Source organism: Lycorma delicatula, chromosome 8 (genome assembly GCF_047948215.1).
Source record: "Lycorma delicatula isolate Av1 chromosome 8, ASM4794821v1, whole genome shotgun sequence".
NCBI lineage: Eukaryota > Metazoa > Arthropoda > Insecta > Hemiptera > Fulgoridae > Lycorma > Lycorma delicatula.
In genome coordinates, this window is record NC_134462.1 from 76539645 (window position 1) to 76560957 (window position 21313).

The 21313-nt window shown below is 29.9% G+C and overlaps 1 protein-coding gene across 1 annotated transcript in view; it reads left to right on the forward strand.

Moving 5' to 3' along the window:
* The window catches only part of LOC142329220 (uncharacterized), a 280069-nt gene extending 259124 nt beyond the window's left edge, over positions 1-20945 (forward strand). The window contains exon 2 of the mRNA XM_075373623.1: positions 19735-20945. Coding sequence (XP_075229738.1) covers positions 19735-19910 — 176 coding nt within the window. The 3' untranslated portion in view covers positions 19911-20945. The remainder of the gene's footprint in view (positions 1-19734) is intronic.
* The last annotated feature ends 368 nt before the right edge of the window (positions 20946-21313 follow it).

A 21313-nucleotide genomic window follows, 5' to 3' on the forward strand; every position in this document is an offset into this window, starting at 1 on the left:
AATTTTATTTTAATTAATCTATTGTAGGATTACATTTTTACAATAATGACATTTTTGATTTTACTTACCATCTAAGAATCTTAATTTCGCCTTATATTTCTCAATAGGACCGATTTCAGTAATCCGAAATTCTCACTACATTAATTTGGTGAATTTCTCATTCATGCTTATATAATGGGATCAGTATGTGTATGTATTTGTTTATATATATATATTTATAATTTTAATATTATTAAAAAAAAGACAAAAAACATAAGTTTAAGTTACGTTAAAAGTTTGACTCTCCATGAACTGAGAGTAACCTCATTGGATTTTTATCATTACAGTAGGCGGGTCAATTTTACCTTACTAGTAGAAATATAGGATATCCTAGAAGGAGCAGGAAGAGTGACGGTTTCTCTCTTCTAACAAATTAGGGGGATGATGTCGAATTCCTTGAATTCCTGTGGAGACATCCCTTAGGGCCTTCACTGCCTTTGCAGTCTTCCCTAACCATCTTATACGAAACTCCTACTAAAATTCCCCACGTCTCATTTTCTTGTGTTATATTTTTTTCTTATTCCATAGAAGTTGCTCAAAACTTCATCCCTCCTTTTTTTCTGTAAAAGAATAAACTCTTATTGTTTATGTTTTTTTTTCCTTTTTATAGTAGTTTACACAAATATATATTATTTAATTTTTTTTGCGTCGAGTTAATTTCGAAATAAAACATAAAATATCTGACATTAATTATTAAAATCATTGTTATTTACTAAGAATTAGTACTATTTATTTAGAAAATATATCGAAAAAATATCTTCAATTTTGATGACTTTATTTTTAATTGTCATGTATAAAATATTGTTCTACCTCAATAATCTTTTCTCTTCTCATTTTTACACTCAGTGGTCCCAAAATTGCAAAATCCCATTTTTGACCTGATCACTGTATTTTCCACTTTATATAACTATTCTAGCTATACTTGATGGGAAAGTAAAAACAGTTGTATGAATATCTGGTGATTCGGTTTAGATCAATTTGTAATTACCGATTCATACAAATATTTATTTTGAAAGATTTATTAATCATATATATAAATTTTATAATATTACGTAGATATACATAATAAAAGTTTTTCGTTGAAACATTGTTTACCTTATCTGTATAAGTAAAGTATAGTAAGAGATGGGCTACTTAACACATAGCACCTAAGTAGTATAATGAAAAATATATCTTACATTTTAGTGATTTTTTTTAGCATTAAGAAAATATTTGGTTATTCATTTTCTCCTTTCTTTTTTATGCTGAATTTATTATTGCAGGCTTAGTTAATTTATTTACATTGTTGATCCAGAATTAGTTATTTTTTTTATCATTATTTTATACATATATGAATCATTAATATATATGAATTTATAGGAGTGGAAGATGCACCGTAAATAAAACTTTTTCAACTGTAGTTCGTTACTGTCTTTGTCACCAAATGCAGTGGAAAGAAATTTCTTTTACTTTTTTCTTGAATTTCTGCTTTATTTTGTGATCATTGTTCGTAGAACATGAGAAAAGAATAATGCTTTAGGGTAAGCATTATTCTTTCTTCATACTAATTCTTATTCTATTCTTGTATTTTATAGGTATATATTTTTTTTTTTTTTTTTTATTATTTCTTTTCAATCAAAAATATTTTTTCCATTCATCAAAATTCAAGTAATTCTTAACGTATTATGTATATAATTTTATTTCTTGTTTGGAAACTTAAAAATGTTGTTATTCATAAAAATTTACGTGATTGATTGTATTAAATTATGTGATAAAATTATTCTAAAATTATTTTTTTAATTTCCTTCATGATTTATATGTATGATAAAAAATTAAATTATATGTTTTATCCAAGTAAAAAGAAAAAAGGAGTAATAATAATAATAATAGTAATAATACACAAGCATACTGAAGGTTAACGTAGACGAAAAATTATTTTATTTATAAATCTTTTTCCATTAAATATGTTTTTAATAAAACGCATATTATTCGCATATTTTTACTTATTTCTTATCTTTATCAATTCTCTTTTTATTTACTTATTTTTAACTCATTAACCTATTTTAAAACAACATTTAAACATTTTTCAATATTCGATCTGATTGAAGTTTATTTTTTTAATATTCTATAACTTGTTTAACAATATGCTCTAGTTACAATTTAGCAATTAGAATTCTTATACTAAATTTATTTTTACACAGTACCATTTGGTTATGTCTTTACCGTTATTTTATCTAAATTATTATAATAAATAGAATTTTTATTTATCATGTGAAATCATTTATTGTTTTTAACAATTTGTCTTGTTGACTGATAATTTGTTAATTATAATTTGCTGTTATTCTGTCACAATAATACGTGTTTTTTGTAATATTTTTTTTTTAAATCCGTGAAGTAAAATATACTTACTAATATATATACTTTACATTCGTATCCAAATCAAATTTCATCACTCCATAAAAAAAGTCTTGTCATTTGATGAGGGAATATTCCATGCAGGGTTATCCAGTTGAGGATAAAACAAAACATGCGTGATCTAAACTATCTAGAAGCACGAGACCACCTCGGTCTCAACTGTGGCGGTGCTGGTGATGACTAGGATACCGCCACTTCAACAGCTGGTTGACGTGGTGCTATAAACTTGCCCTGATAAACTTGCTCGTGAGCAAGTTTATCAGGGCGTGTCTAAGGACGATGCCAACGCGTGTCTATAGGAATTGGCAAGCTAGGTGGGATGTGTCCACGAAAGCATCGTTTGATCCCGTACATTGAGCCGTGGGCCGGGAGAAAATTCGGCGAACTAGGATTCTAGTTGATACTATTCCTGACCGGTCATGGGGTCGTTCGTTCATACCTGTGTGGATGAAGAAGAGCTGAAGACCCCTTCTGCTCCTGCTGTCGGGACTTGATATTGCCGGAGCACGTGATATTCCACTGCCCGCGGTGGGACGAGGAACGCCGCGACTGTGCTGCTTTAACTGGATATCTCGAGGTAGGGATCATTATTGGAAGTCCGGTGGACTTCGACACTGTGACGGGTTTTGTGTCGGGAATGCTTCAAACGAAATATCGGGAAGCGAGGGGGTAAGGAACAGCTCCTTACGGAGCTGCTGTTCGCCCATGCTTGCAAGGGCTGGAGATGGTGATGAAGTGCGGGGACTCTCGAGCCCCTGAGCTAATATACTGGGTCCCGGCGGGACCGTCTTTTTGGAGGTTTCCTTGTTAGAGATGAAGCACAAAGGAACGAGTCCCAGTTGCTGGGTGATGGAGGCCGGGAACGGCGTAGCCGAGCCTGGCGTTTTCCTCATCTGGCGGCTAGAGGTGAAGGCACCTCTTGGAACCGTGTTAATACTTAATTGAGGGCCTGGTTCCGGGAGACAGAGTTAAAAAAAGCACAAAGAATGACAGATTTAGCAGATCCCACCTTAAAGATTAATTTTGCATCTAGAAACTCCAGCTCTTAACCGATTTAGAGTTCTCCATACAGTTTATGGGACATCATTTTAATACCAAATTTCTCCTTTATTTGAATTTTCTGGTCAGACAGCTCCTCTTCTAATTTATTTATGAGGTTTAGCTCCTGAAAACCATGGAATATTTGAGATCTTGACAGGAAATCTTTTCTTGCTTAGATTCGATCGGAGAAAGATGACGTAATATTAGGCAGCAGGATCCTGTTTTGTTTCTTCTGCTGTGCATCCACACTCATATTTTTTTCATGTCGTATAGAGTAATGAAAACAAGGGGATATTGGTGTAAGTTCAAAATCTCATCTATAGAGCATCATTGACGAGGTCATTATCTGTCCAGGATGCGCTGAAACCGTACAAAGCTGTGATGCATATTCTAACCCCCCTTCATACTCATAAGAGCTGGTGTTGTTAATTTATATGGTTAATTATAACACAATCAATAATTAATATTGTATTTTTTTTAATAAGTTATTAAATTAGAAATTATAATATTGAAAGACATTACGTACAAAAAAGTGTCGGTGCTCATATTTATCAGGATTGGATATTGATCTAATGTCGTCAGATTCGCTTTAACAAGTTTTTACTCATAATACCCGTTATGGCCGTTGGCTATGCCATGTAATGTATTACGGATTGTAAGCCTCAATAATAACCGATCCATGACAATAACGTGTTTTTTTTAATTAACTAACATTTTATTTTGAGGGAGATTTAAAGTAATCAATTTTATGCGTGGTATAAATATTTTCTTACAATAATATTAAATCAGGTATTAAGGGTTTTTATGTACAAAATGAAAAGTGGCAATCTATATTAAAATATGAAAGAGGGAGAAAATGCTTCTACTCCTGCTTAGTGTAGTAATTTTATACGTTAGATCTCAAGAAACTTGAGCCTTGGAAGCACTCAACATACAAGAGTTGACGTACCATAGTTTGTAAAATTAATATTATTCAAAAAAGATGGGCCCTACGGGCTTATCACCTCATGAGTATTCATGACAAAGTAACATGTCGTATTTTGGTGAAAAATAAGGTAGGACAAACGTTGTGTAACACCGCAACTTCCTCTCCTAACCATCCAACCTCTTTTTTTCTGTTAACTTACCACAACCTACCGACCTAATCTACTACTGTTCTTTTGAAGTTAACAGAATTTTTAGTTTCTTCTTTGAGCTTTTATGTGATTATTATGATAATGTAAGATATTTAGTTTTATTTAGCTAATTATTTAACATTTAAAAAACTATATCTCTCTGCGGGTTTTAATTAATTGTTTTATAATTAAATAAATACGGAATTTATTTGCCTTGGAGCTTCTAAAGAGTTGTAATTATTATTATTATAATTTTGGCCGTATTTAAATTATTAATAATCAGTTTATTTATATTTAAATAAAAAATTGTATGAAGAAAAGAAAAAAGTATTATGATGAAAAATAATAGAATTTAAGAAAAAGAATACGATTAAATTAGAATAAGCCATTGTTAATTTATAAAAACTTCAAATTATTTATTATGAAATTTTAAGAAATATTAAATAATTCCTTAAATAAAGTATGAGTTTTTTGATGCAAAAAAATCAATGTAAGTTGAACTATAGGATTGATTTTTATCAAATTTTAAGAAAAAATGTACAAAAATGAATAGGACTGTACTTCCAAGCTGTGTCACATCTATTTTCCTAATTCAATCCTTCCGATCTTTACTAAAAGTAGTTAAAATATTGAAAAAAATATGATGCCACCGATTTTAATGACTGCTCCAATTATTATTATTATTATTAATAATAATAAAGCAGCTGCTTTATTATTATTATTATTATATACGTATACATATATATACATACATGAATTAAGGTACACGTGCGTAAAGTTTTAACACTATATTTTGTATTAAACGTAATGACTAGAAGGTAATCCATTTTCTTCCTTTTTTTTATGATAAGAACCAAAATCTGTAAGAATGTTATTACCATCGTTGTCGGTTTACAAAGAAGCAAGAAAAGATAGATATCAGAGACATGGTACTGTGTAAAATGTTAGTTCATTGTCATGCAGGAGATGCTGTCAACATTTGTTGATAAACAACGGGTTTTCTGATAAGATAAAGTCTCTTGAAATAACACTGTTACGTACGACCCATCTCTTCACTTTCTTGTCTTTCTCTTTCAAAAGTTTTTCCTTCATCATCTTTTTTTTAACCAGTAAATGTGCTACTACACATCTTTTGATAACAGAAAGAAAATGATGCATTATTAGAGTGCTATAAGTTTCTATTTAGGGAAAAGGAAAACTCTAAAGTAATAGAAGATATTTAATTCACCCTTCTTCTTCTTTTATTATTATTAGAGTATCTGAATTAAATCTTTTACTTTAGCTACCAGATGTTATATTACTAGGAAAGAAGCTTTCAGTAAAGATTAAAAATATATATTTTTTTTTTATGAAAACTTTACTGTTAAATTATAATAATTATAATATGTGTGTGAGTGTGTGTGTCTGTGTGTGTTACTACCATTTTTCTCAAAAACTACTAGACCGATCTCGATGCGGTTTTTTGCATTACACAGTTATCACTTCAGAGCAGGTTCTAAGACATGTTTTACGGTTGTAGGCCACTATAACATTAACCTACTGCAGTAGATGTGTTTCTCTAAAACGGCTTCCACATATATATGGAATAATATACATATATTAAATATATATTATGGGGCAGCCATACATTTTTAAATATATGTGGTGGGCCGATTTTTACGCGGTTTTTTGCATTACATAGGCATCACCTCATTGCCTTTCACAGTTATCACCTCTGAGCGGGTTCTAAGATTAGTTTTACGATTATAGACCGCCAAGAGTGCTGCAGTACATATACGTTTCTTCAAAATCGATTCCTGGCCTTTTAAAAAATTAATTTTATCTCATGTTCGATTAAAATTTTCATTTCATATTTCCATGCACAATTTTCTAGCTTATAATTCATTTAAATCCAAGTCTTATTGTTTTAAAAGCTGCTCTACTCGTATGCATTTCCACTATGCAATTGGAGAGACTTATTTCGAAAGTGGATTCTTTTATTCTTATTCAGATTCTACAAAATTCAAAGGGTGATAATTATATTTGTAGTAAAGCTATTTGAAATTTAACGGAATAGTAATCTACAGTGATAATTAAAAAAACAGTTAAACATTGTTTTTCTTTTCAGAAAATCCTTTTTTACATTCCAAACAACTGTTTTTTATTATTAATCCAAAATATTGTTTGTTGTTTTTTAATGTATAAATAAGCTATTATCTATAAAAAAAGGTTATTTTTTATAGAGATTTAAATTTTATTAATTTTTAAAGGATTCGTAGATATTTTAATTAATATTAACAATTTGATTTTATTATGCAATTTTATTTTTGTATTAAAAATATTGTCTCAGTTCTGTCAATTTATATGAACCAATCACCTGAAGTAAAAAAGTTTAAAATAACTATTTAATATATTTTGTTTGGCTTCATATCAATTTTAGACGAAATTATATTTTTCTTTGTTAACAGTTTCGCAGTTTATATTTTGATTCAAATGTTAAGTTTATTTTGATATTTCAGATGAAATATTATTATAATAATAAATAAAATAAAATTATGACAAGTTATATTTACTTCCTGTAAATGTTAGCGATAAACTGAATACTTTAAATTGAGAAGCGTTACTGTTAAATTATTTTCAATAAGGCACAATATCTTATCTACAGTAATATAGAAGTTGTGTATATTTTTCACTCAGTAAAGAAATTGAAATGAATTTTGGCGGCGGTACAACTGCATTTCTTTACTTATATTGTATGTATGTTTGTGCGTGTATATACTTAAGATATATGTATATAATATATATATATATATACATACAAATACATATACTGTGTATTTTGTAAACGGGACATCAAAATATTTAGACTGAGATTGAATAGTGAATATTCAATGCTGAACCCGTCCGTGCTCCTATCAAATGTTTGCTCACTCTATTTGCCAAGTTTGAAACAACTTTAATGATGCAAGCAACATATCCTCTTGGCTGTACAGAAGATTCTACATTGAGAGGAAAAGAACCCGTACTGTATTTCCTTAGTAGAAAAGAGAAGAGAGAACGTGATAAACGAGGGAGACTGGAGTTTGACAAATCAAAATTTCTCTTTGAATACTTCTGCAGCAGTGCACCGTCTTAGTTAACGTCTACATGATATTAAAATGATATTTTTAATAGATTTTAAATTACGTGTATTTTAAATTGAATTATTTGTTTCAAACAAACTAATAGTGTAATGGAATATATATATACATAGGAGATAACTTAGGTTCATAATTTACTATTCTTTAAAAATATGAATGTAAAAATATATATATATTAATAGTAGCCAGTCAGGGCTAGCACCGCTCACCCGACCGTCTAGCCAGGAGGCTCTGCTCGCTGTCCCCTGCACTTTCGTATCCTCACGTTACAGAAGTATTTTAAGGAAAGAAATATGTGTTAGAGAATATTTTTCTAACATTTGTGATTTAGTGATTTTATATTTAAAATAGGCTGAAGGAGTGATAGAATAGTAACCCTTTTTAATAGAAATATAATGTTTAACGCTAGCCATATGGATAATAGGGAGTTGGCTTGTGCGTGTGTTCATGTAATGTTGTTTTAGCTGCAGTCCAGCTGCTGCTATTGGCGCAGAGCGGACCACGAGATGCGCCGGCCAGATGCGCGCCAACGACTCTTTCTCACTAAATAAAGAATCTTTTTTTTCTGCTATATATTAACTAATTATCCCTTTATTTCATTGATGAAATTAATAAATAATAATATTTAAATAAAAATAATTTACGTACAAAAATTAATTAAATAATCTGTAAATTAATTGATAACGGATTTTTTCTAGGGAGGGAGCCATATGCAGCCGCCTGGCACACTGCAATTGGTCCGGTCTACGCCAATAGCAACTGAAATGTAAATGTGTGCACATACGACAAACAAACATACAAAAAAAAACCCACGCCCCATCCTTTTATATATTAATGTACAGGTTGTTTCTAAAATGGTGGGCAGGCTATACTTTTTCAGATTCTAATAAGTATCCTTACGAAAATGATTAGGTCTATTATTGTGAAAAAATTATTACTTAATTTGATACTAATTTACAATGCTAGAATTAACAATAAATAAAAACAATTAATATTTAATCGAATTGAACGTAAAGTGGAAGACATGAAAACAGACACAAAATTAAAACATCAATTTTCTGCAATAACTCGGCTATTTGTTAATCGATTTAAAAAAATAGAATATCATTTTGTTCAAAATAATAGCTTAATATTTCATAAATAACATAAATTTGATAAAAGTAATATTTACGGAGATTTAACGGATTGAGAAATAAGCATGACCGTCATTTTATTTGCGAAGCTATTTAATTCCTGATTTTCTGATAATTTTAAAACTTTCTTACCAAGACGCTTACCAAATATTGATGTTATTCCTCTATCCGAACTTGAGATATAAATTTTTATATAAAAATAACAAATTGGCGGACAGGGGGAGAACGAAGGAGAAATCGCCATTTTTCCTATGATATTTTTTGTTTAGTTTCACAAATAGAATCCGAAAAACTATAGCCAGCCCACCATTTTAGAAACATTTTGTAAAAAACTTAAGTATTTGGTTAAAAAATTAGAAAAATGTTGATTTTTTAACTTCATCTACTAAGTCCATTCGGAAAGTTTTCCTCCTATATAGAGATGGTGTAATTTTGTGAAAAATGGATAAAATTGAAGTTCAATTTGTTTTAAATCTTTAACCCCGATAAATAAACACTCAAAAATAAGTAGATTCCACTTCGTTTACCATGGTAAAACAATTAGTTGCTGAATTTAAACGAGGTCATACATTCATTCAAGATGATAAACGGTCAGGTCACCCAAAAACCGCTACGACTGACGAAATGGTCATAAAACTTCTAAGTGTCATGTAATATGATCGCTGATTGAAGATATACGAACTTGGTGTCTTCGCAAATACCTCGATAGATCATGTCCAATGCATTTTACACGATGTTTTGCCTTTGAAAAATTGTTCTGCTTGAAGGGTGCCACGTTTGTTAACAGTCGACCAAAGATGCATTTGACTGAACACTTCTCAAGGGTATTTGGACTTATTTAACCGCAATTCATTCATTTTTTAGATTCTCGTGGTGTGATGCTCAAAGACCCGAAAAAGGGAAGAAAACCCGAAAAAAGGGAGTATTACGCTTCATTACGTTCCAACTGAAAGGTGCTATTCAGGCTGGCTAAACATTTCACATTTGTCCAAAAAGAAAGTGTTCTTTCACCAAAATAATGAATCAGCACACACACACTCACTTCTTGTGTTGTTACTTAAAATTCCATGACCTCGCTTCGAAGTGTTTTTTACATGAACCGTATTCACGAAATTTGACTCCCAGGGATTACTTTTGTCCAAAAAATGGACAAAGATCTACTTCAAATAATGAAGTTAAAGCTTGAAATAAAGGCTTATTTTGCAGAGTTGGACAAATCCCATTATATTGAGGGTATTAAAAAGTTGGATAATCGTTGATCTAAACATATCGAATTACAAAGTGACGTTGATAAATAAATATGTCTGAAAAATCTCGTTTTTTCTTTGTCACGCCAAGAAATTTTTGATCGGCTCTCTGATTAATGTTAAACATCCTAAACTGTAGTAAACTCATTAAGAAAAATTGTTAATTTAGTAAACTAGGGAATGGGTTTGATTTTTTTACTATACTACATAGTATCGTGCCTTTATAGAATCCATACTGTTGTACGGTGCATCTGTTTAAGTTGCTAGGCTAAATTTCTATAGTTATAATAGAATTTTACTTCATATCAAAATTTAATGCTAATTTCATTTTGTACATCCTTTATTTGGCGATCCGTTTTGTGTTTTAACTGTTTACCCGTTTATTAACTTATGATAATGTTTTACCGTATAATACTGAAACCTATTTTACAGTATACAGTTTGAGATCTGTTTTTTTTTTTTGTTTTTTTTTTAATTTATCATTAATTGAAGACAATCTGTAAAAAAGTTCGTTCTAGTACTTCTTGTTAAAAAAAACAACAAATAAATTTTATTATACGGTAATCTAAATTTCAACAATTTGGGAAACTGTAACAAATAAAAAAGTAATGGTATTAGATATTTTTTTATTATCTTTATTATAAAGCAGCAGATTTAATATTTCAAATAGTGAATTTAATTTCTAAATATCTATTTTAAACAGATTATAAGAATTTTTAGGGAAATAGATGGTTGGGTGTAGCACAAGTTGGAAGGAAGACAGCCTGTTCCGCATAATGGAATGGCACCATTAATAACGACCATTTTGCAGTGTTGGTCCCATCGATCTCCTTGTGAACTACTCCTTATTCTCAGTGTGTGTATGTGTGAGTGTGTGTGTTTTGTGTGGTAATAGGATAATAGAAATGCTCTCTCTCCTTCGTACTACGTATAAGAGACCCTTACAATGTGTACCCATCTACTGCTACCATAATAGTAAGTGTACTGTATATATAGTATAGTATTATTAATACCATAAACAGTCCCTATAGAGCACTTAAACGCTCTGATACTGTAATTGTGTGCGTGTGTGTATATATTTTATATATAAAAGGATCCGTGTGTGTATGTGTATAAAGAGCTTTGCGTATTACCGTATTACTAATATCACTTTACTATTACACTAAATTATATATGTAATTGATAGAAATTTATGAAATTTTGATATATATGACACGCGTGCACGCACACACACATGCACAAACTGACAAACTCGTGTAGGTTTTTTTCCAGTTTAAAGCAAAATTCAAATTTTACCGTTAATGCGAAAAAATCTCGTAGCAGTATTGTTTAACTTACGTAGTATTTGCACATAACTTAAAATACCCTTTCCCTTAGTGATAAAAGTTTAAATATACTATTATTATCATTATGGTTTTATTTATTAATTTTTTTTTTAATAAAATATTTATTATTATTATTATTATTATTATAACAAAAGTTAGTAGAATCTGTTAGTAAAAATGTAATATTTATCCACCACAAAGGTAATAGATTTTTAATAATTCTTTAAAAATAAAACGTTTTAGAAAATATTTCACTTGCCAATTTTTTTATTTGAAAAAAATAATGATACATGAAAAAATTTTCCTATGATTTCTTTTTTGGGGGTGGGGATGAGTTATGATGAAATTTTATTTTAATAACATTATTATTATTATTATTATTATTATTATTATTATTATTATTATTATTATTATTGGAGTTAGGGCGGTAGCCCCTATGCCTATGATGTTCTGGTCCGCCCACATGCAAGGGTAGCTGGGTTGGAGCTACCTGATTATGGTATGGGGCAACGCACACCTAGTGCTCTTAGGTTATGGACGGCAAGGGTAGATCTCCAGCTGAGGGATGGGCTGGCTATCCAGAAGAGGAAGTCGGCGTGTCCTGGTGACGCTAGGGAGACCCAGGTGAGATGGCCCGACAGGTGGCTAGACAGGGAAAGCAGGCTGCTGCCACGACACCTTGAGATGACTTACCTTGGCGGTGTTTCCAACAGAAAAAAAATTATTATTAAGAGTTTAAATAGACTAAAAATAAGCCTTTAAAAATTCAAGTAATCGATATTTCTAAACTTTGATCGACTCCAACACCCCTTATATTATCCCCAGAGTATGTTTTTCAGCCACATTCACTACTACTATGTTCAAGAAGTCAATTAAAAAATATGAAATAAATAAAAAGATCTTTTTCCATTTTTGGAAAGGAGAGATTTTGAGGGTAAAATTTTTCAAAATGGTAAGATAAGCACGTATGCATGTACTGAGCTTGTTTGCAAAATTTTGAGAAAATTGACCCCAAAGTAACTATCTACCTACACCTTGGAGATATTGACCCCAAACCTTTACTAATAAATTGCCCCATATACACGAGTCTCTGTGTCAAATTTCATCAAAACCAGTTTATCCAGTCAAACGTTATTAAGCTTCAAACACCCAACAAACTCGTAATGTAGGTACGTAGTACGTACCTACATTACTCCACACTTTTTTTTTTTGTTTGTTATTGAGGTACCTGAGTCGTAAAAACGTTGAGAAATGAAAAAAACTCATATCCCATTTTTTGACTGGTTACCGTACTTCCTACTTGCAGCATAGCTCTACAGAGCTATGATCCCTGGAAAATTAAAATGAGAGTACCCATTTCGAAGAAAACTAAGTTAAAATATATATGAAAATATGAACGACATAATTGAAAAATTAACAAAAAATCTAGTTTAGTAGTTTTATTATAATCATCATATGGTTTTCTGCCTGTTGGTAGGTCCCTGACATCCATTTGTATCTCTCCCATGCTTTCCTTTTCGTTTCATGATAACCTTCACTACTCTTTACGTCACTTATAATATAAAGCTCCTTCTTCCTCTTTACGTTTACTTTTTACTTTGCTGGTATCATAGCGCCAGGAAAGTAACATTATTTACTTATTATCTCTTTGATCACTTTTATTTGCGCCTTATTGTGTTCATTTGTAAAAAAAAAAATGTTTTTTTAAATAAAATTTTTTAATTAAATAAATTTAAACAGTAAAAATTTGGAAAATTTAACGGAATTCTTTTTTCGAAGTTGTAATTATTAATTCCAAGTTCCCTGATAAATTTTTTAAATTGTTCCTTACCTTATAATAAATTATCTTACAGAAAAATAATAAAAAAGTTTGATGATTAGAAAGAGAACGATAAAATCTTAGACAGACTTACATAATTATTTTTATGGTAAAGAATGCGTTATTCTGTAACCTCTAATAAAAATAAAATATTTTAAACACTATCAAATAGATCGACTTAAGTGCCAAGTTTTGAAAGAAACGTACATGTATTCCAATTTTTAATTCAAAGATTTTATTATCTTTTATGTCCTTATATTACCACACAGGGAAAAATATGTTTTAATAAACAGGATGGATTTGTTAAAAAGTTTAATAAACTTCATTTTTATAGGCTGTGCATATATTACCACCACTGCTAATAGTACTAAAATGTAATAAAAATAAATTTTGAATTTTTTTGTTGATAATATTAACGTCCCAATAGTATTTTTTTTATAAAATTTCTCCTCCTTTGAATTATATCGTTTTTCCCCTTAATATGTTTTTATTTCTCGTTCTACTTTTTTCAAAGATTTAATCAATACCTTTGTAATAAACAACTTATTACATCAGATTTCACGATTTTAGAAATCTGGGTTGAAATGTTGGAGAGGATAAGGGATTACTATTAGTATCTGAAATTTTGAATCTATCTGGCCGCTTCCTTGCAATAGTGGGAAAAGTATCAAGTTGGTCCCCGCGTAATTACAAACTTGTCAATTAGCCATCTTCTTAAGGTTATTTAAAGCTATTTCTCAGTTATAAAACCAAGTAGAACACACGCGCACGTACACACACTCACCTGTAAAAGCACAGAATTTCAAAACCAGATTTTAATAATTTATTTTAGATTTCAAATCATTGAAAATTAAAAAAAAAAAAAACAATCCTGGTGTCGTATTTTTTGATCGCTTATAATACTTCCTTTCAGTTTTATAGTATAAAAACTGGGAAAGTAAAAATAAACCACAAGAATAAAAAAGTTCATTATAACTGCTGAGTTTAAATAAAAGCGATGATAAAGATGAAAGAAAGAAAAAAATGTTGGTAGTTGAGAAAGGGTTTTGTTTGGAAGGACGATGGGGGAAGAAGTGATATGTTTTGTTTTCATGCAGTCTTCAAAAGTCATTTCCTATAAATAATGAAAGCGGGTTTAGTCTAGCCGTAAAGCCATTGAGAATAAGTGACTGTTTTTCTATGAATACAGATTGTTCTATCGTTAGTTAACGGCTTTCATTCCGTTACGTTTACTTGCTCACTATAAACAGGTATATTGTTTTTATGATTTTTTTATTTTTTTATTTCTTAGATATAAATACATTTTATAAATTTTAGATGAATTAAATATAATTATTATTTGAATTATATACATTTTTGTGATTTTTTGAGTAATTTTCTTTTTATGCACTGAACTGAACTTACGTTTTGTTTTTCTTTAATCTAAAACCTGGATTTTTAATGTGAAGATTTAAAAATATAATTAAAATACGGTAACGTTTTTTGTTATTTATCTTTTTTATTTTTATACTATACGTTCCAAGATCAATAGTATATAAAAATATTGTATAATTTACAAATATGATTATGGTTTAACCTTAAAATTTTCCTGCAAAGTTATGATAGAGTATGTAACAATAATACATTGTTAAACATAAAGAGATACATTAATTGGTTTTTTATCTAATAACACAATGCGTTACATTTACTGCTTCTAGTTACCAAGGGAAACAAGCAATATATAACTAAAGCAAATGCGATTTTGCTTCATGGTGTGAGAAACAGTTAACCTAATCTTTATAAGTTAAATTAAAATAAAATGCAGTCTATGTTATAAATTTCATGGTTGTAAATCATACTTGTACATCTGTCTTAGAGAACGTGATTGAGTCGGCACCGCGACGTCTTAAAATATTCTTCTTGAACCCTAGCTGGTGTTTGGATTGGACTGACTTCCACGCCCGTATACTGCTGTGGATTCCATGCATGGTGATCCATGGCCGTTGTATTGTCCTCATTAAGGTTTAGCCTGCGGTTTTTTATATCATCGATCTGCTTGATCCAGGTTTTCTTTGAAGCTGTTCGTTGTACTCTCCAATGGGTGGGTCGTTCATGCCAGAGAAGTTTGTATGGTAGTCGGTTTCCACTCTTTCTGCAGACATTGCCAAACCACTGCAGACTTCGTTTTTGCATCTGTTCCTCGGTTGCTGGCTGTTGATCGCAGCGATAGCGGATATCCTCATTTCGGATGTGATCGTGAAGTGAGACTCTGATGATCTGGCGTAGGCACCGCATTTGAAACACTTCAAGTTTGCTCAAATCTGTCTTAAGTAAAGTCCACGTTTCTGCTCCAGACAATAAAATTGGCAGGATTAGGGTACGGAAAAGACGAACTCGGGTCTTCAGCGAGATGTTGCTTTGTCTTCACAAGCACCACTTCAGGGAAGCTAATGCTGCGTTTGCTTGACCAATTCGACTATGGATTTCCGCCGTAGTTGTTACTTTCTTCTCCTGGACCAGTAACCCCAAATATTTGAATTCTTGTTCTTAATTTGTGTTTAATTTCCACACTATCTAATTGGATGATGGCGCGTAAACCGTCTGTTGATAGTGTATGTGTCTTACCCGCATTATTTTTCAGGCCATAAGATTGGGCAATGGAGGAGATATCGTAGGGAAATATCAGTGGCCTCATCATCACTGTCGGTGAATACGCCACTGTCATCGGCAAACATCAAGTCAGTAAGAAATCCATCCTTTCCAAACTGAATTTCTTTTCTGCTCTGGAAAACTCATCGCATTGTGGAGTCAACTACGATGTTATAGAGGAGTGGGGAGACAATCTCCCTGGCGGACTTCTGTCGTATGAAAAAAATATTAAAATACTTAAAATATTAATACAAAAAAATGAGTCTATAAAGAACAAGATGTTCCCGTTTAAGCCTTACTGGTTACTGGAGTCATCTAGATAAATTTACACGTAAAATTATCCTCATCATTCAGTAAAAAAAAAAAAAAAAAAAAATAGTAAAAAGAATCATTCATTTCTATCCCAGTGATTTTTAAATTTAAACTCTTTTAACGTATAACCATACAGACTAACATTTGTGATGATAGTAAAAAGATATACTGTAGTTGTAGTAGTTTTATCTTAATAAAAGAATTTTTTAACCGGGTTCAAACCGTAGTCTTTCAAAATTTATTTTTGAAAAATTAATGCATTTTTATTTAATTTTGTTTAGTTTTACTTAACTAAGAAAGACATCGTTGTTATAATAAGAAATGTCATCTGAGATGTTACTAAAATGCTATTCCTGGTTTTAAATGAATGTATAGTGGCTTTTGAAGCTGATGAAGCAAAATTTATTTAACTTGTTAACATCAAAAGATAGAGTAAAGCGATAAATTCAAGGTAGTATTTGTGCAACTGAATACTATGTTGACTTACTAGGACAATTGTTTGATATCCGTTTACTGTCACTACCAGCAAGCCCCGCTAGGGATTGATGTTAGTTGAACTTTACTCACAATTGTAATAATACATACTGTTTCACATTAACCTGGCACCTATCCTTATATTATATCGGGAAAAAATAAAGAAAACAAATCATTTACAAATACTCGTAATTATACTTAACGAAATAAAATCCATTTAAATTAATAAAATATATTTATTTTGTTTTTTCTTTTCCAAATTTCTATTTTAGTTTTTCTTTTTTTCTTTTACATAAAGGTATTCGGATTTATATATTCTTTACTATCTAACTCAGTTTGAAAAAGAAATGAAGCGAAACAATTAATGTATTTAGTTATACTTTTTTGTCATACCGGAGGAAAAATACATCTTTTTTAGGCGGGAAAGAAAACTAATTGCCATGATATAACCAACGCAACAGTGGATGTTTTATAACCCTACATTATCTTAAGTTCATAATTTACTAAATCACCTTCTATGTGAAAAAAATAATAATCTCATCCTTTGAATCAACCCTGATGAAGAAAAATAGTTTATAATTCAACCCATAGATATTAACGATTTAGCGACAACAAAGAAAATTAATTTATCAGATGCTCTTTTGATATAATTAAGTTTTTATTAAGATAAACTTTTTAAAAAAATTCAATTTTTAAAGCTGTAACTTTAATTTATAGTTTTATAATTTGGAGAAAAATTCTTTTTTTTATAACGTATATCGTTCATTTTCTGAGTTCCATAAAATTCATTAAAAAAAGTTTTGTTTAATGCTTATAATGATTTTTTTCGTACTCGATTGTAAGTAGGTTACACTGTAACTCCACAACGATCGAAATTATATTTCTATTAATTTGATAACGAATTCTTCATCTCAAATCTTAACGTGTATAACACTCAGTAAAAAGAAAAATATTTCAAAATCTGTTTTTCTAAAAAATTAATTTTAATTTATTTAACCAACCTCTTGAAAAAGAAAATTTTTCCATCAAAATAATGGTTTAGTTCGCAGACTTTTCATTTTTTTACAATGTAATAACATTAGGAATGGAATTATCCCTTGAAAATCATTGTGATAAGTAATTTTCTGCACTATTTTATTCAGTAAAACGAAAAAATTACGTTAATAAAGTAATAAATTCGACTTATTCATAGCAGAAAAACGATGGTATTTTAATCTCTATAGAGAAAATGTATGAGTTAAAACATTAAACTGGGAGTGTGATGTATAGAGCATGTCGTATGTGAGATCAGCTTTTCAGTTGCTATGGTACTCCTTACGTATGGGGTACCCCTGTCTGTGTAAACAACATATCACGTAACCTCTTTCTACTTATAATGGCTAATACACAAGTACCATACAAAGTTATACCGTTATTAAAGTTACACCGTCAGTTAGTTATTAAATTAATAATAAATTTATTTTTATCTTTTAACTACTATAATTAAAATCCTGCAAAATTTTATTAATTCTAGTGCTTGAACTTAAGGTAATATTATTACCATAATACTACTTTTAAGTTTTTACGGGTTAAAGTTTTTTATATGTAATTTTACTATTTTATGAACATTCATCACTTATTTAATTTCTTAACCTTGACTATCACGTTCCAGATTTTAAGATAATCTTTTTGTTAAAAATGTACGGGTAAATAAATATAGTTACCTGATATTTCAACCGTTGATGTTCATGGCGTTGGAGTAGTTTTCTTTCGTCCGGAAGTTTTTAAATTGAATCCTGGTCACGCTTGGCATTTCTCATACGCTACAAAATACATTTTTATTACAAACTGAAATTGGATAGAAGTTGCTGAAATAAATAAAATGTTTAAGTACCAACAATCAGTTGGATTTAAATGGTGAAGTACGAAAAGATAATTAATTTCCTGATAAAAGAACAGTGGTTACAATATAGCATTATTTGAATTTCAAAATAAATTGTAACGATTCGGGAAGAATGCCAGTTAATTATATAAAACGAAGAAAAAGCAACTATATTTTTCAAAATAAAAGTTGATAAAATTATGAAATAACTTAAAGTGAATAATCAAAAACCCCACTTGCCAACAATTCTTTTATATATACGTTCAAGCGCTTTCAAAATAAAATTCTATTATCAGGAACTTAAAAAAATTATTTTATAATCTTAATAAAACTAAAACTTCTTCGTCATGTAAATTTCTTTATGTAACGTAATATAATATAACAGTGATCGTCAAATGTTTAAAATTACGTCGACGTCCTGCCATTGTGAATGTTTCAACCGTTACGAAATTATGTCGACTTAACGTCCTGTCATTATGACAGGATAATTTTAACATACACTTTTAAGTTCCTGATGATGAAATTTTATTTCGAAAGCGCTTGAACGTATATATAAAATAATTGTTGGTAAGTGGGTTTTTTAATAATTAATTATATAGTCATACCAACGGGCCATGTTTGATAAAGTTATAAAGTTCCTGATTTTTAAAAGGAAAAATAATTAGTTCATATAGCAGGTAAAATGAATTTTACTCCAGAATATTTCACCGCATAGAAATTTAATTAAGATTTTATTGATTACAATTATGAAATAAATTTTGAAAACTACCCTCCATGATTAACTGAAAAAATTAATTCCCAATTTCAGACGAAAGTGTTTATTTGTACGCGTTGATATGGATTTGACAATATTCAGTGGTCTAAGTGAATCTGTTGAGATTTTACTTAAATGTTCGCTCTTGTTTGCTCACAACTCATTAGCCAGGCGGCAAACTTTACAAATTGATTAAACCGATGTGTATGGTTTGTTGTATTCCCGAATCAAAACATTATTTGAAAAATCCCTCCATTTTCAAATCATTTGACTGCTTTTTTTCTTTTTTCTAATAATGATTATAACATTTTCTCTTAGATATAATGATATCATTTGTTAAATGTTTATAATCTCTCGATAGTTATGGTTTTGTGTTTTGTTTTTTTTTTTAATTTTATATACTATTTGTTATTTCTATAGATTTTATTTGTATTGATATTAACTAATTTTGTTTTTCTAATTTTTGTTTTCAGGGGAAAAACCGTACAAATGTCAGTGGGAAGGCTGCGGATGGAGCTTCGCCCGTTCGGATGAGTTGACTCGTCATTACCGAAAGCACACGGGAGCCAAGCCGTTTAAGTGTCGGCATTGTGACCGTTGTTTTTCTCGGTCGGACCACCTTGCACTTCATATGAAAAGGCACGTCTAACCACCATTGTCTCCCGCTATGCACTGCCAACTCACCGACTTGGGGCCAGTATCATTTAGAGTTAAAGTACGTAGTCTTTCCGGGAATCGACATAGTGACCGTGTCTGTGATTCTGGTGTTTAGTTCGGGACGCTCCCATCGGGTGCGCTGAGCTGGGACTCAGCTGTGATGTCATTTTTTAGTACATCCATTTTTCTCGTTGCCAAATTCAATTTATATATTTGTTATGTCCTAGTCTTTTTCCATTTGTCTCGTTACATTTTTTTTTCTTTGCGTAATAATGGTCATGTGTTGTGGAAATTATCTGAAATTTAAAAATGAAAAAAAAAAACCATTACTTTTGAATCTATAGAAAAATTTACTCTTCCTTCTGTTATTATCACGATAACATGATTGATAAAAAAAATCGTTCTAACTTAAAATTGCTTTGAGTTTTGTGTTATAAATTAATAAATTATTGAAAAAATAAATAAATAATTAATGAATAAAAAAATAAATGATAAGATTGGCTTGTCTCAGTTTATAATTAGTGAAATTATAGTTTCAAATAGAGATAAAGACTATACTTGGATCTCAATCCAAATAAAATAGTTCATATTGTAAAGAGGATTGAAGCCTTAAATAGTGTAATTTTATTAAAATAAATATAAATAAATAATATATACGAAAATGGGAGTTAAAAACTCCAACTAAATGATGTTATTTGTGATATGAATAAATAAAATAAAGGCATTAAAACAATATACCACCTGGGATGATATCAACTTAAACATGTTGCACTTAAACCATATAATTTTATTGTTTTATTATTACAAGTGCATTCGTTTAATTACATTATGAATGAAAATAATTAGTATTGCATATTGCATGCATTCAATACATCCCGATATTGTTAAAGATGCATTTCTTTCTTTATTGTCGGCTAGGCCATTATTATTATTATTACGATTAATAAGTATTATTATTGTTGTTGTTATAATTACGATCATATTAATGTGAAAATGTATTAATTTTGAACATTTTTGAAACTGTAACTTCCCTTTAATTGACTGAACTTTTAATAGTTATTACTTTTCTTTTTTTTATAATTTTTTTCCATAATTATATACAACGATATAGATTTAATATATTTTACTAACAATAATAATAATCTGTGTGTATTTGTATTAAAAAAAAAAAAGAATGATAAATTAATATATATAATATTTATTCTTTACCAAACCAGATTTATTATAGCTGTTATAATTAATATTAGTTTTATTATTATTTATTTCTTTACAACAGTTTTATTACATTTTTATCGTATTTAATTAATAGAAATATCTATAAAAGCGTCCTTGACAGACGGTCCCTTCTTGAGAACGTAGCCTATTGGTTGATGCGGGTAGTTGTTACTATAGAAA